This window comes from Drosophila takahashii, chromosome 3R, assembly GCF_030179915.1.
Source record: "Drosophila takahashii strain IR98-3 E-12201 chromosome 3R, DtakHiC1v2, whole genome shotgun sequence".
NCBI classification, from domain to species: Eukaryota; Metazoa; Arthropoda; class Insecta; order Diptera; family Drosophilidae; genus Drosophila; species Drosophila takahashii.
In genome coordinates this window covers 32,760,512-32,777,251 of record NC_091681.1, presented here as the reverse complement: position 1 = coordinate 32,777,251, position 16,740 = coordinate 32,760,512, and the positions used below count along the sequence as shown (strand labels likewise).

Below are 16,740 nucleotides of genomic sequence, written 5' to 3'. Positions count from 1 at the left end.
GCACTGGGAAAAAAGTACTAGGAGATCAGAGAATGATAAATGAAAAGAGAAAATGAGGATCAATATCAAAAAAAAAAAAATAAAAGCTATAGGTACTCTCTTTTCCATACTAAATATATTTAAAAATATCAATATCTTTTACAAATATTTCTTAATTTTGGTTTGAGAATATAGCAAGTCTAGTTGAAAATAAATAAACAGAATTTATTACAAATCAACTTGTAACTATTTTATCATATTATACATTTTTTAACTATGGCTATACCATTTTTTTGAGTACATCTTAAGAAAAAGCGATCAAGAAATCGATCAAATAATAGAGCAGTCAATGAGTCGCCCTACTCTTTCCCCCATTTTGTGTGCCCCTAGAAGTGTGCTACATTAACCCTTTGTTGCCAGCCATTTTGATTTGCCGTTTGATTGTGTGAGTGTGCGTGTGCGGCGGTCTGCGGTGTCATCGCTGAATTCCCATTGTCATTGTCGCCGAGTATGTGTGTGAGTGTGCGAGTGTTTGTGGCCCCCATCCAAACCGCCCGCCGTTAATAAATCAACAACACTTTTACACTCGACAACAATAACAAGAACTGCAACAGCAGCAACAACAACGACAACAACGGGAGGCAAATTTGAAGTTACAAACAGAACAATGAACCGCAATAACAGGGATGACAACGATGGTACGGCCAAGAGTAAAAAGGGGGGAAAAAAAGGAAAAATGGTACAAGCGAGCAAAAAACCGTACCAAGGAGTCAGTGGTGCTGGATATACAGTGGTGCTGGTGGTGTTGGCGGTGGAGATCGCAGCTGCCGTCACGAATGCTGATAGGGTTTTAATGGCAGCCGTTGGCCCACGACGGACTGAGTTCACCCCACCGCAACCAAAAGGGCAGAAACGGATAGGATTCGTTCACTAAGCCAAAATATTACTAAATCCAGAAAAGGTACAAAAATTAAGAAAACAATAAAAAAAATCAAAAAATAATGGTATTTAAATCAGTTTCTTAAATCTAAGAGGTTTTCCTGTTTCATTAATATTTTTACAAATTGAATGTATTTAAAGTAAATGAATCAATGCAATCAATGTTTTTTACAAATAAAAATTATGTTCTTTAAGAAATAATACATTATAAATAGTTTTAGAAAATGATCTATAGTTACTAAAAAACTAATTAATTTTTTTATGAAATGTATTTTTTTCCAAGTGTACCTGTGAAGTGTGATGAGAGCGAAGGGCGGGCAACAAACGCATTGCAGTTGCTGGCCATGTCCATGGGCGCCTTTTGTGCACTGCTCCAAAACTCATTTGTGTGTTGCAAACGTGATGCAAAAAAAGGCGGCATGGGGGAAAAGAAAGCCAGGGAGAAAGTGGGCGAAAGAGGGGCGACTGAAGCGAAGCGGAGGCATTGTTTGGCATTTTGTAACATAATGAGCTCGGGGACTACAAGTGCAGCAGCAGCTGTGGCAGAGTTGCTGCATCATTATAACCAATCCAGCAACAACGAAACAATTCCACAGACGCTTGTACCACTTTTGCGCTTTGTTGCCGCAGCGGGTTAAGCGGAAATTAAACCAGGCCAATCTGCTGACTGCTAACAAAAAAAAAAAGACAGGAAACCTATGCAAAACAATAATAAAGATAAACCCATTAGTTTAGATCATTATAAAATCTCAGGTTATCCATAAAAATCAATATAAAAATATGTAAAATATTTTATCATATTTTGTACAAGGATGTATTTGAAACATGACAGCTTTTTTCATCAGATATGAGCAGAAAATTTATTGTTAACCACCAATATTATTTTTCTCTGTAACCCCATAGCTTCTCCACCAAGGAGGCGGCTACCCACGCCATCGTGGCCGTGAACAACACGGAGATCAACCAGCAGCCGGTGAAGTGTGCGTGGGGCAAGGAGAGCGGCGACCCCAACCACATGTCGGCCATCGCCGGCGGGGCCTTGGCCCAGGGATTCCCCTTCGGCTCGGCGGCAGCGGCGGCCGCAGCGGCTGCCTACGGACAGCAGGTGGCCGGATACTGGTACCCGCCAGCACCCACATATCCGGCGGCAGCCCCCGCCAGCGCCCTTCAGCCAGGCCAGTTCCTGCAGGGCATGCAGGGATTCACCTACGGTCAATTCGCCGGCTACCAGCAGGCGGGATACATGGGGTAAGTTCAGAGGCGTTACCAAGAGCGAGGGGCTTTCAAAACTAAATGTATGTTGCATTCTTTTTGAATACCACATTTTTTTTTTAATATTCTTAGTTACTTATAATGTTCTAATAAAAAATCTCAAAAACGCACAAAACAAAAATCCTGTCTTTTAAATCCATAATCCGAACTTTTTGTTAAAAAATTAGCAGTATTTGTATCTATAACTAAGAGACAAGTTGTTCCAACACAGAATTTCGTTGAGTTCGTAATAAAATTCCCTATCGATTGGCTTTCAACTCTAAAGAATTTAAACTTTTCAGATTTTGTAAAAAAAAAAATTGTGAAAATTAAAAAAATTTAACCCTTTAAAAAGTTATGTGGATTGATAGCTTAGGTTGCTAGTAGCTGTGACAAATTTCGTAATAAAAACATGAAGAAAAGTTTATGATTTTGCCGCAAGATCAATATCCTAACAAAACACCAGATTTTTATATTGAATTCCAACCCCATTTAAAACACACCAAACAATTAAAGTAAAAACCATTTACTATTTCAGCAAAACAGTAGAAGTAAAGTAAAACATAAATTTTGCTAGTTCGGATCCTATTATTTTCGACTTATTGAGGGGTACAACTAATTATACGTTTGTATTCCTGCTCCGTTTCAGAATGGGCGTCCAGCTGCCGGGCACCTGGCAGAGTGTGCCGCCCCAGCCTCAGCTGGCCAGTGCAGCGGCAGCCACTGCACCGCAGATCACACAGAGCGTGGGCAGCGCACTGCCACAGGCGGCCGGAGTGGTTGCCTATCCGATGCAGCAGTTCCAGGTCAGTCCACAGGTGAGTGCTCGCCGATTGCGATGATTATGATATGGCGGTGCCTAACGATTGTGAATCGTTTAGCTGGCGGAGGACGAGTGGCTGGCGCCCAGTTTGCTCGTGTAGCTGCCATGAGGGATGGCCATGTATCCCACACAGCAGCAGCAGCAGCAACAGCAGCAGCAACAGCAGCTGCAGCAGCAACATGAGCAGCAGACGTCCGGGGAGTATGTGAAGGAGCAGCCCTACCAATCGCAGCAGCTGCAGCATCAACAACTGCAGCAGCAGCAGTCCCACAACCAGCATCACCAGCAGCAGCAGCAGCAACACTATATCCCCCAACTGTACTATCCATCGCACTGGGTGCAGCAGCAGCAGCAACAACAGCAGCAACAGCAGCAGCAGCAGCAGGTCGCAAACAACGAGCAACAAGCACAGCAGCAGCAACAACCACCAGTGGCCCAGGTTTATGGCATGCCCGAAGTGTAAAAAGAAGCAGCATTATTGGCCAGGAACAGGAACACACGTAAACCCAATCTAACCGTAGATTAAGTATTCGAAATGGCGACAGCAGCAACCACACAGGCCAGCCAGTGCAATAGCCATAATCCAAAGTTGATCTAATCAATCGAAAACCGAAATGGTTAACCCTAAAACCAAAGTTATGAATGTGTGTTATTTGTGTCTATTTTTGAGGGGCTTTCCTGCGGTTCGAGGAAGTCGCTTCAGTAAAAAAGAAAAGTAAAATATAAAAACCAGAAGCTCTAAATGTATTTTAGTAGGTATAAACATATACACGAGTATGTAGGTATGTATATACCAGAGTAAGAATAGAGTGGGTGCTATAAGGAGGTGGTTTTGATTTACCAGGGCTTGCTTTTCAGTTGGCAAAAGAAGGCATAACAAACTGGAAACTAATACTTAAGCATAGGTTAAGAAAAACCAAACAAAGGTTAAGAGAAACTGTTTCGTTGACTGAGAACTCATTTTGGAAATTTTGACTCATATTCGATGAAATTCATAAGGAACCGATTATTTCCCAATAGTATCATTTCATTACCGATATATCGACGTGCATAGGCCTAAGAATTAGCAAGTAATCAAGGCTTCGATCAGTTGATTCACGATTATGAGTGTTTATCCAGCATTATCTAGAGAAATATCAAAGTAAATGTACTAACTGAGTTAAGCACCGACAACTAAACCAAACCCAAAAGAGAAAACACACCAGAAATCGAGTAGATAATTGCACTGAAAACCGAAAATCGAAAACAGAACGGATCGATCGAGCCAGAGAATATATATACATAGATATATATGTAGACGGACCCATGACTAGATAAAACTATATATCCTAAACGATATCCATAGAAGAGGCTACTACACATACACACACTGGCACACGCATACGCATGCACGCACACACACACACACACGCACACATAAGGAACCTTATTCATGTATCTGTGTTTGTGTAACGTGTAAATGTATTAAGGGAAACCTATAAGAAACTAAGGAAATAGCGAAATATTTAGAAAAGGATATGAAAGGAAAACGTGTAGCAAAAGCAAAATACAAAATGTAGTCAATGTTTAGCTAAGAATCGTAAGCGTAACTGTAACACTATACACTAAAATGTAAACCTAAACACAATTATTTATGGTATTTACAAAGGCGAAATGGCTAAGGAACGGAAAACGAAGCGAATACAAATTGTAAACTATTTTTTACATACCAAAGAAAACCAAAAATCGAGAGAAAAACAAATTCAAAATGGAAAAACGGATAAATCAAAATTAGAGAACTTTCAATTGGATAATCGAGGTAGATGAAGAGCCAAGATGAAGCCAGTCTAATTTCTATAAGTTGTGATGAGAGCAAATCGATGTTACGGACAAAGGAAACTGATTTATTTTTTCAACTTGGCATAACGTGTTTTTGAAGGCCAACGACAAACTGTGCATCGACGAATGCATCACTTTACATATATACAAATCTATATATATACACCTATATATATACATACATATATATATATATACTAAATGTTATTTGAGCAGACAAGAAAACTGTGTGTCAGAACAAGCTATGCGTAAATATAAATATATAAATATAAATAAATAAAAACTATATGAAGAAACCAATGGAAATTAAATAAAATTGTAGCTGAACATATGTTGGAAATGTTGGAAAATTATGGTAAAATTACGAAATAAATATAATGAAATGGATGGAAAAAATCAGAAATACTCTACGACATATACATAATAGCATAATTATATTTAATTATGTAAACATAGTTATGGTGTAAGCAAAAGGAATATAAATAAATGATTCAATGTTGTGTATGTACATATAAATATATAAAAAAAGATATATATAAAAAAAACATATAATTAAAAACAAGAAATATGTGCGCATAACAAAGGCAAACTAACTAACAAGAAGATTGTATTAATATTTGCATATAAATGTAAAAAAAGCGCCGAGTGCAAACAAAGCTGCAGGAGAGCATCTGTTTTTGCAAAGGCCCAGCGCAGACATATGATAGATCATAAAATAGCGCCATCAGACCCAACCAACCAACCCAACAACACGGCTATATAATTGCATTTGTGACAGCAGCAGGAAAAATCGAAGAAGAAAAAATATAAACAAGCATAAAAAACGTACAGCAAAAAAAGAGAATTATGAAAAGTGTGCAAGCAAAATGCCATAATTATGTTAAGCGCCTATCAAAAGCCTATCCAATTCAATCAAAACCGAACGAAGCCCCCGGAACAAACTCACAAATACAAATACCAATACAAATACACATACCGGCCCACACCAACACCCACACAATCACACACACAAGCACACTTGAGTGTGTGGCTGCAAACACGTTAATATATGCATAGAAAAAGGCGCTGCCAGCGATTGCAGCCGAGCAAGAGAGAAATAATCAAATAAAATGGAAAAATGTTAATCAAAAAACAGAAAAACAAAATTAAAAACAAATGATTTGACGTCTTCTTATTTTCTTGGGGGGTTGCTAAGATTTCAACGGAAGTTTAAAGTCTATTAAGACGGAGTTGAAGGACAATTGGATAGATTTCAAAAAAGGTAATTTTACAAATTAGACAGTTTTATTGTCGACTAAATCAATAATTGATTTTTAAAAACTTTTGTAATTTTTTTAGCATAAAGTAAGACAGCTTAATTAAGTTTATTTTAAATATTTTTTTTACACTTTATATTTATAGATTTATTGTCAGTTGTCAAACTTCAACACGAAAATGGATGTATGCAGAATTTAAAATTATTGGTAATTTCCACCCAGGGTTCCGTGGAATTATTTCAGCCCGATAAACTGCAAATGAATTTGCAATGCTAATTGGAAATAAGAGAAAAGCTGCTTCGAAGTCACCCGCCCACAATCGATCCCCCATTTTATTTTTGCCAGTGCCCCCGACACTGCTGCAATCGTCGCATGCCAGTCACGTAAAATCAAAAATTTTCCCCACATGTGAGTGCACAAAAAAATGCAGAGAGAAACACTGAAACGTCGCTGGCATTGCGGCTCATTGCACAACGGGAACTGTACAATTTCAATATTTTACTGCATTTTGCACTTTGGCCGTGTCTCTGGGCCTCTGTTATCCTGCCCGCTGGCCTGTCCTGCTGCCATGGCCACACACAGCCATGTCCTGTTTAATATGCGCGCTCAAAATGGCACAGCGCTGAAATATAAATAAAACAAATAGGCCCCTCTTTTCGCTCCCTCCCTCCATAAAGTGCACATGTTACTCATACGCCCCGTTGGCCGCACAAACGGCAAACGCATCGAGCTCGGAAATTGGGTGCACCGTAAAAGGGTCGTCGGTTCGGGGGATGAAAGTTTGGGGCGGCTCTTGAGTTAGGAACGGGCCGTACTTCTTAACAAACACTTGACTCACTTTACAGCAGTTTTAGTGGATAATTCTTTATACTGCCCTGCCATGCAAAATATTCCGCAATAAAAACTAAGCGCATAAAATTTCACTGCATCATGTAGTTGCTCCTTCGGCTTTTGTTTCCTTTTTATGCATTCTGTTCTTTTTTTTTCTGTGTGTGCAGTGCATTAAAAACGTCAAAAGGACAGATGCAGAAGTGCACCTAAGCTGCCAAATATAAAAACTCGGAGTTTGCATGAAGATTTGCCGGGGCTTATTACGAATCGGGGGAGGAGGAGATGGGCATATCCTGCAACCAGGACCTTAACGATGCCTGAAGGCTGGCCTGGGTTTCCTTTGTCTTTGGTCCCATCTACCATCTCCCATTGGCCCATTCCCCAAATCGCAATTCACCTTCCACCTTTTTATGCTCTTTTAATAGCACTTGTTTAGCAAGCAAACAACGCTGGCAACTTAAAAAACTCGCTTCTGGCCCCCTCCACGCACACAGACACACAAACACACGCTAGCTCGAAATTTTTATAGCAAAAGTTTGAGTGTTTGTCTGTTTTATTAACCGTGCCTGGCTGCCTGACTCGACTCCTTGGCGCTGCCAAAGTCAAAAGCCCAAGTTTTCGTCCTGCCTTATTCATAACACACACACTCACCCTCACAGAAACAAGCATGTGGAAGCTGCACTCGTGCTGCACCACCACCACCACCACCACTACCAAAACTCTTGGCCAACAATTTTATGTGTGTGAGCCTTCTTCGGAGTCGGCTGGTGCATTAATTGATTGCACTCTGTTCCCCTCGGGTTGTCTTGAATAAGCACAGGAAAAATATGTGAGCCCTACGGCTGTGATTTTAAGATCTATTTTGTTTCCAATTTTCCCAAACCTTTACAAGAAAAATTTCAACCGAAATACCTCCAATTTTATTACTGAATTTAAAACTTCATTGGCGTACCTAGTATAAAATCCCAAATTAAGAATCTTAATCATATCCTTATAATAATTTTAGGAATTATTACCCATATACCAAAAAAAAAATCACATTTTCAAAATCATTTTTCCTAAAATTTTAAAACATATAACCTTCTTTGCATGTTAAATATTCCATCGAATGAACAAGGAACATTTTAATATTTTTTCTCAATTTAATATAATCTTCCTTTCCGTGTATAGTTCACTCGCCATTAAGCTGCAAAATCGCACCACCAGCGATGCACCACAGCCGCAACGACAAACAACAATCTCGTTTTCGCAAAAGCGAACGCTAATGACAAAATGCTAAAATTTGCCCAGCACTTGCCGGGGGCGGCAGGGAATGGGGCGGCGGGAAGGGGGGGCGTGTCTGGAAGCGCGGCCAAAAACCGCACAAGAGCGAGGCATCCATTAATTTTCGCACAACCGCAAAATTCAAAATTGTTTATAAAGCTACGCAGGATGCGGCGACGGCGGCGGCATCGGTGACACGTGCGGAGATAGAGACAAAGTCCTGCTATCCCAGTACCTCTTAACCCATTGGTGGCGGTGGACAGCAGGCGGAGCGGGGCAGGGCCAAATTGAAATGAATTTTAACGAGTCAAAGCGAAAAGTGTCGGCAAGTAAAGGACGCTCTCAGCACCGATATCTAACCCACACTTCACAAGGAAAATACAAGTAAGGAAATCTATACTTTAAAAATGCGGGTTTTATGACAATCGGAATTTCTGAATAAAAATGTTTAAGAAGATAATGTTAAAAACTTAATTTAAGAAATAAGATGAAACGGTCTTTTAACTTCCCTCTTCTTTACGCTTCACTTTTTTGTCAGTGCACTTTCTATTTATCTTTGCAATCGCCCACCCACAGGGTCCTCTGCTGGGCTACTAAATTATACGCAGCGTCGGGAAACAGCCACTCCCTACTGCCAAAAATCGTGGTTCGGATCCGATGCGTGGGCCAAGTTTTTAGCGCGACATCCGACGGAGCTTCCTCTAAAATGGCGAACAAATTACGCAGAAAACTATTATCGTTAGGAGCATATGTGACGGCGTTTGGATGGAAAGCCAAAGGGCCGATCCGTAGCCCAGCTAACACACCTAAAACCATCTCCGCCCCGAAACGAAACCCGTTCGCATGGCAAATGACTATGACAACGGCGCTTGAGTACCTAAATGCAGCTCCAACTCCAGGATACCCACTCCCATGACTGTGTGTCCTTCTTTTTTGGCACACTCTCTGCCTGCTGGGCTCTCGCCTATTTAACCCATGTCGCCGTGCGTGGTGTGTGCATATGCAATAACCACCAGCACCACCACGGGCTCGACTGGGCTCATCCGCATCCACATCCACCGTTGGAGCCGTCACCAATGGAAGAGAGCTCGCTTATTGTCTGCTTTTGTGTGTGGCCCAAAAGCCGGGTCCTCCTCATCCCCATCCTTCTCAACCACCTCCGCGTCCTCGCTGGATGCGTGGAAATTGCTTTGCCATGTTAATGTTGTTAGTTGATTTCAGTTTTGGCTTTCAAAGCCGCCGTTGACCCGGGGAGTGGACAATAGGGTCACAGCCGAGGGCTGGATTTCAGGTGATGCCAGCAAAGAGCATTGCCAAAATTGTTAAATACACGTTGCCCCGAAAGAGCCAGCAGGGGGCACATACAGGTACACAGAGAAAATAAAAATTGTAGCTGTAAAACCAAGCAGAACAAGGTTTATAAAGTTTAGGTGGGTAGTAAAAAAATTACAAGGCACGTTAAAAAATAAACAATATCTACCATTTAACCTATACCATTTGGCCTTAAAAAAATTAAGCCTAATTAGGCTAAAGTTTAATGTGAAAACCAATTTCAGGAAAGTCACTCATTAGGCTGCCTAAAAGTATGCAGTGAAAAATAAAACGGGGTTTTTCAGAATAAAAGCCCTGTAATTCCTAACTCAAAAAATATTGTGGCATACTTTTGGGCATAAACACGAATAAAAACACGAATATTTTCTTCGATAGATATTTTTAATAAAATCCCCATTACATAATTTAATTAATATTCGTATAATATTTTTCAGAGTGCATAGCCCCAGCACTCATATGCAGTCTCTGTGTGTTTATGCCTTGAGTTATGAGCGACATTCTGTTTTTCGTTTTGGGGGCGGGGCAGCGGCAGCAGAAGCACCGCCCACTTTTAATGGTAATAAAAACTAAAGCTGCTTTTGAGCGGTCATGAATTCGCCAGCGCTGCCAGAGCTGCAACTGCTGGCGGATGGTGGATGGCTGATGTCCATCCGGATGGCGATGGCGGTGCGACAAAATGGCCGCTGTGCGCAACGGAAGTGCACTAAACTAAACTAAGCCAAATTAATTGCCAGCTGTGGTTTAATGTGCCAAACAAAACTTTGATTGCGCCCCCAGATACGGGCCATCCGAGCCGGATCATTTGCATATTGAACGCAGAAGAGGAGAGAGTTCGCCCATCCCCATTCGCATTTTTCCCCCCACCGCTCTAAAAACATGAAGGATTCGACACGAAAAGCTATTAATTCCTTTCCAGAGACTTTATTAAAGAACAAGCACACAGCCTGTTCGAAACTGCAATAAAACCGACCGAAACTTAACCCAACCGGCAGCAAAACATCTAAAACCGAAAAAAGAGCAAAGCCAAGAGGTGCATAAAAACCAGGACGAAGCAGGAGAGGCAGGGAGAGTGAGTGCACAGTGCGGGAAAATTAATGGTTCTGACATGGAATTTTAATAAAAATGCTTGCGTCTGGATAGCAAGAGGTGAAAAACTGGCCAGATGCAGGCTGCTAATGCTCCGGCCACCGGGAAAGCGGAAAAGCGGGAAAGCGAACTCAACTGCACTGCACCGCCACGGAAGCTGCTTTGGCTTCCACTGCCTCTGCTGGCGCTGTCATAATGCTGCAATTGTTCATTATCCACTAATGAACAAAAAGTGTGTGAAAATCGCACAGACAAAAACCTAAATGAAGAAAATGCCGCACAGCACTCGCTGGGAGATGAAAAAGGAGCAGCGGACGAATGACACACGGCTGGCGATGGCGGTGGAGTCAACTGGAGGCAAAGGCAAAGGAAAAAGGCAAAGGAAAGGCAAAGGAAGGCCTGGAACACGTTGCTCTGTCAGCAGGCAAAGAATCACTAAACTGCGAGAAATATAATTTATATTTAAACTATTTAATATACTTTAAATATCTGAAAGTACATATGGATAAAGTAAATAATTTAACAGTGTTCCAACATTTTTAACAAAAATGTTCATATATGAACATTTCTATAGAAAAAGGATTTGTTAGTCATTCGAAACCTATTATTTACTTATAAACTACCTACTTTTTTTTCTAACAATTGTTGCATTATATCCAACGATGTTATTAGCGAAAGTATGATGTGACCTCAAATGACCTTTTTTAGCCTTTCGCTGTAAAAGACGTAAATTGATTTTACTGCCAAAAATCCAAAAAACTTGTTTATAATTTAAAGTTTAAAGTTTTACAGTCCAAGTATTTATAAAACAATAAATATTTTGAGATCTTTTTATATATTTTAATTAATATTCTTATTTATTTAAATTTAAGGACCCTTAAACTGTTCATTTTTTTGCCCAATTCTTTATTTGGTCCCATTGTCCTTTATCCGATTTTTTGAGTACATTTATTCCCAGCTAATTAACTAGTTTCCTACCCATGTCCCTGAATATCCCTTTCTTTGGCTCAGTGCAGGGCGGATGGGGGATGGGGTTAGGTGGCTGCAACCGGCAATGGCTTTAATTTGCGCTGCTTCTCGCACGTTTTCTTATTTGCCATCTGTATTGGGGCCAGGACGCGAGGGACCTGGGAATGGGGACAGATCTGGGGGCCGGTTCTCTCTGAGGGTCGGCAGACGTTGCTTTGAGTGCATTACGTGGAATTTTTGAAGCACTTAAGCTGCGCCATAAAATGCTGCTGCCATTTGCTTTGCAGCACAGCACAGCCCCACTTTCACATGTGACAGTTGCAGTTGCTACCTACCGAAGTCCATGGTGCTCGGTCCTCAGTCCTCGGCTCCTAGTCCTTAGTTCTTGGTCCTTGGTCCTTGGTGGGTCGACAGTCGACCGTCGACGACGGCGCTTTTGTCTGCGGCGTTTTTGTTCGTGCGGCATTTTCTAATGACAATTGTTTTGCAATATAAATTGCACAAGTGCGCAATATTTGCCTTTGTTTATGCGAAAACTTCAGCATTGCCTAGACTCATGCGCCTGACACCTGCCACCTGCCCACCGAAACAAAAAAGAAGGACTAAGGACGACTGCAAGGCGGAGATCTAGGAGAAAGCCAACCATTTGTCTCGCTTTGCACGTCTCCCGAGCACACAGTCTCCTGTCCCCAGACTCCTCCCTTTTGGCCTTTATCTCGGCTGCTCTGCTGCTGTTTCTTGTTTCATTACGCCGACCGACTCTGGAATTCCCAAAAGCCAAAGCAGCAGCAGTTGCATTCAATGGCTTTTGTTGGGGTCGTGATATTTGCTAAATTAAATGACGTGAGTTATGAGATACGATTTCCTGACCGGGCTCACAGCCTCAATGCACAGACAACATGGCAGGCCGTACGTAGCACTTTTGAAATGAATTTCATTTGGTAAATAGTTTGAACTGAAAATAAAATAAACTTTTTCTAGAAAGGTAAGTGAAAATATGAAAGACAGTTTGCGAAGATCAAAATGCATTATTTAATTAATTTCATATTTTAGAAAATATATTTTCTAAGCTAATGTAAAGTAACTTCATCCAAATACAATAAAATAAAATATTAATTTGGCATTATTTACATATCACTTTTCTTTATAGCTAGCAAAAGAAAATTCGTGCTCAAGAAGAAAATATAAATCTTTTTTTGCCGTTTAAATGGACAAAACTTTGATTTCACTCTTACAAATAACAAAATAAAATTGCAAACAACTAAGATGGAGCTTAGTTGATATGTCAGTTGGGGGGTGGCAGGACATACAATGGGTGACGAATTTATCCCTATTTGCATATCATTTCGCAAGTTAACGGTGAGTGCGCTCACCACAAACACACACTTACACATACACTCGCAGTAAAAGGACGCGGCTCAGTTAGTGGTGCGTGCATGTTTCTGCGGTGTTGGCAGTTGAATGTTGGATGTTGGCAGCCTGTCCGAGGCCGCTTTTAAAATGCGCTCCGAGCACTGCAAATATGTAACATTCTGCTAATGTAAATTTATTGTTAAGCAAAAAGTGGGCGGTGGACTGGAGGATGGGGGGCCTGGCCACGAACCACGTTTGCCGGGCAGGTCAACGCGGTAACCGCAGCAGCACCACGGCATTCGGCCCCACAAAACCACCATCCGAACCACCCACTAATGCACTGGAAAAAATTATTCATAATTCATAATCATAATTGTATAACAAATATTCCTAAAGCAAGTATTATAATTAATAACTAAATAATTTGGTCTGTTTAAATCTTTAGTTTCAAAGTTGGCTCACTATGTATTTTCAATAAACAAATTTTTAGTCCAAGTTAAAATTTATTTAAGAAAAACTGCCTACTAACAAAATTAAATAAATATTCATTAATATTTTATTCCCTTTTTTATACTTTATTTTATTAGACTCTTACTACAGAAAGGTCCTTTAACCCATCGATTCATTGCTTTTTAAAAAAATTATCTCAAGTTTTTTTCGCGTGCATCTCGGCAGTCACCTGGCAAGTGCAGTGGCGTACAATAAATCTAATTTGCGTCGCATTTAATGACTTTGTCCAGGCCCCGGCTTTGGCTTCGGCCTCAGTTGCCAACATCAGCGTGAAAATAGTGGGCGCCTCGAATGCTGGCCCCTAACGAGGCACTCGGCTATTTGGCCAGGTGAATGTGGGTAAGAGATGGGCAGGAGATGGAAAAGGAGCTGGAGCAGCGATGACATTTAAGCCGTTGTTGCCGGGGCAATTTGAGCCAGCCATATTTTTAGGGTGCGGCGCAAAGTGCCTCATAAAGTAATTAAAAGCGTTAATTAGAATTATGTGACAAAGTTAATGCGCAAATTGTAAATTAAACAATGCGCGAAAAAGTTGTTGGCTTTTAGGGTTGCTACTTTCGACCATTAACCCATTTAACAATCATAGAATAGTCTGCTATGCACTAACAACCCCATCTGAGTCAATCTCATTGATTTCCTTCATCAAAGGAATATCGCTGACTAAGCGAAAAAATATATATTTTCAATAAATTGTAGCTCATCTGACAAATGAATGCTTAAATCGAGAGCCTGACAAGAGTGTCCCCAAAAACAGTCCCTTGACATGACGAGCATATATCAACATTTACATTCGGAAAAAAAAAATAAGATTTTTTTTGACTTCATGAGTCTGTGAAACATTTGTAGCAAAGTGATTTGGCTGATTTATACTCTTTTCCAGTTACAGTAGAAAAAACAAGCCCAAAGCCTGATAATCGAGGAAAAAGCAGCTTCATTGGCCCAATAAAATGAATGAAACGGCCTTTCAAGACCCCAACATAAATTTATGGAAAAAACATGGTAAGTTTATACCATGGAATATCAAGAGAAGGCTTTAAGAAATTTAAATATTTTATTGTTTGTAAATTAAGCAGATTTTTAATATTTCATTTTATTTAATCTGTACTTAACTTAACATTCTTAATAAAAAATTTGTTAAAGCTCCGCATAAACCCTGTAAAAACATAAAATGAGTAAGGAAGTCCAGGGCTATTTACATTTTGATGCCTTCCTTCTCGTCGTACTTTAATATTTTGGCAATGCCCTGGCATTTTGATTTACAACCCACCGAGCAAATACCCCCGAAAATTTTTAAATATTTCCACTGAAATAAATCCCCCTCTTTCGTGGGCCTGGGCCCCAGCTAAGCGATCCTAATTTGCTTTGTATTCCGGACTGGAGGCGCTTCCCCAACCATTCGGCAGACATTCCCACTGTATTCAAGGCATTCATTCATTTCATTTGATTTCGTTCCGTTTCATTTTTGGATACGCATTTCACGGAAAATGATTTATTAAAATTCCACAACGCAGCAGTTGAGAGATGAGATCCTTTCGGAGAGCCAGAGCCTCAATGACATTAATAATGGAAATGCCTTTCAGCCGACTCAGTCCGTCTGTCCGTTTCTCCGTCGGCCTGCGACTCCCATAAGTATGCAACAGTTTGGCATCTGACTTTAAAATATTTACGGTCGCTCTGGCATGCATGCTAAACTTTGCCAGCAATTGACATCGGTCAAGTATAAACAACAAAAAGAGGCATGCCAAAAAATCGAGAAAGGAAAATTCATTCGCTTTGCCAAATTATTCAAGTCAAACAAGACCGACAACTCACCGGTTGAGTTGCATGAAATATGCAACAGCCTTTTGCCGAAAAGCAGCTTCAAAAGCCGAGAATTTTCTGTGAGTTCGATTCTTGAGTTAGTCGCCCACTCGAGCTAAAAGCATTTAAGTTCACATAAAATTATGTTGTTGCGGTTGGGGGGCAGGGCTCCTCTTGATTTACGCCTCCCCTGAAACCGGACTGAATCTTTAATGAGAAGCCAACTAAACTGGTCAATGCTCAGTGGTCACATTTTACACAGAGGAAAAATATTCAGTCAATTTAATTAAACAAAAGGAGAAGGTTTTAACTGATATTTTCCAAAATAACATATCAAATATTCAATATTAAATACTGAACAGTAAATTTAAAAATTTTAAGTTTGGATTGTGGGACATACCTTGTTCCTATTTTTTCACAGTGCCCCTTTGTTGTCATTGTTGCGGCTGTACTTTTGTTGCTTTCCATTTAGTAGCTGCCACACGAAGCTAAAACCTAAAAGTACTCAGACAGGTGGAACGGGATATTACTGTAAAGGACTTTATTTGGTTTTGCGGCACTTGCCTTTAATTTCTTTGGGAAGTTTGTTTGATTGTATTAATTGTTTTGTTATTCTTGGCAGCCAGTTAACCGAAAATTGTAAATTAATTGCTTGGAAACCAAAGCCACACACACAAAAGTGATGTGTGTGGGATGTAATTATTATCTTTTCATTTGCATAAAACTGATTACGAGTTTGCCAAGTTTTAAAATTTTTGCAAAGCCTTTGTCGAGGCAACTAACTGCCAGATGGATAATTGCCATTATCTGATTTCGCTTTATGGGCCCAACCATCGAACGGATGAAATTTATTGCCGTAATTTACATAGTTTTTTATTTAATTTCCCATTTTATATAAACCAAATGCAGAGGACGATAACGAACAGTCGATTAAAGGAAACTCTTGTCAGGGACAACAAGAAAATAATGTTATTTACCTAAGGGACATCAAAAATGCAGGCCACAAATTGCTCGGATAATTATATCAATAAATTTTATCAAATATAATGCTAGCCAAGGCATCTACGCTTTGTTCGTTTTCAATTTTCATACTACAATATTCATTTGGCATTTACAAATTTTTCATTTGCATAAACTAAATGCACTTAAAATAAACTTCATTTAATTTCCATTGTTTCCTAATTGTAAAATAGTTTGTTAAATGTATGAGAAAGTGGGTAATTGAACACAATGGTGTTGACTAATAAATAACTAGAATTTTAATTGGTTTTCTCTACTTTTTCTTCTGTGCTAATTTTAATTGACAATTTGTTTAAATGCGAATTTTATTTGGAAAATCTTTCTTAAACTTTGAAAGGTTTTATAGCATAAAATAAACCCATAATAGAAAGGAAAAACTTTCCATGCCAATCAAAAATTGAATCGCTTTTTTGGCTTACAAGCGCAACTCGCACTCGTAAAATATAGAAATATAATGCTGAATGATGCCAGCTGACGCTACAGTTTTTGTATTTTGTGTGTGTGAGGCTT

At 39.9% G+C, this 16,740-nt stretch overlaps 2 protein-coding genes across 2 annotated transcripts in view; both read left to right on the top strand.

Annotated features, from left to right (window-relative positions):
- LOC108060432 (cytotoxic granule associated RNA binding protein TIA1-like) overlaps positions 1-3,092 on the top strand; it is a 91,969-nt gene extending 88,877 nt beyond the window's left edge. The window contains exons 7-9 of the mRNA XM_017146130.3: positions 1,822-2,166; positions 2,819-2,987; positions 3,051-3,092. Of these exons, the coding sequence (XP_017001619.2) occupies positions 1,822-2,166; positions 2,819-2,987; positions 3,051-3,092 (556 nt within the window). The remainder of the gene's footprint in view (positions 1-1,821; positions 2,167-2,818; positions 2,988-3,050) is intronic.
- Positions 3,093-3,104: 12 nt separating this feature from the next.
- On the top strand, positions 3,105-5,966 carry LOC108060433 (nuclear transcription factor Y subunit beta-like). The gene has a single exon (XM_017146141.3). The coding sequence runs from the start codon at positions 3,105-3,107 to the stop codon at positions 3,453-3,455; it is 351 nt and encodes a 116-aa protein (XP_017001630.2). The 3' UTR covers positions 3,456-5,966.
- The last annotated feature ends 10,774 nt before the right edge of the window (positions 5,967-16,740 follow it).

Coding starts and splice junctions, on each gene's coding strand:
- LOC108060433 (XM_017146141.3), top strand. CDS start 3,105: ATGGCCATGTATCCCACACAGCAGCAGCAGCAGCAACAGCAGCAGCAA.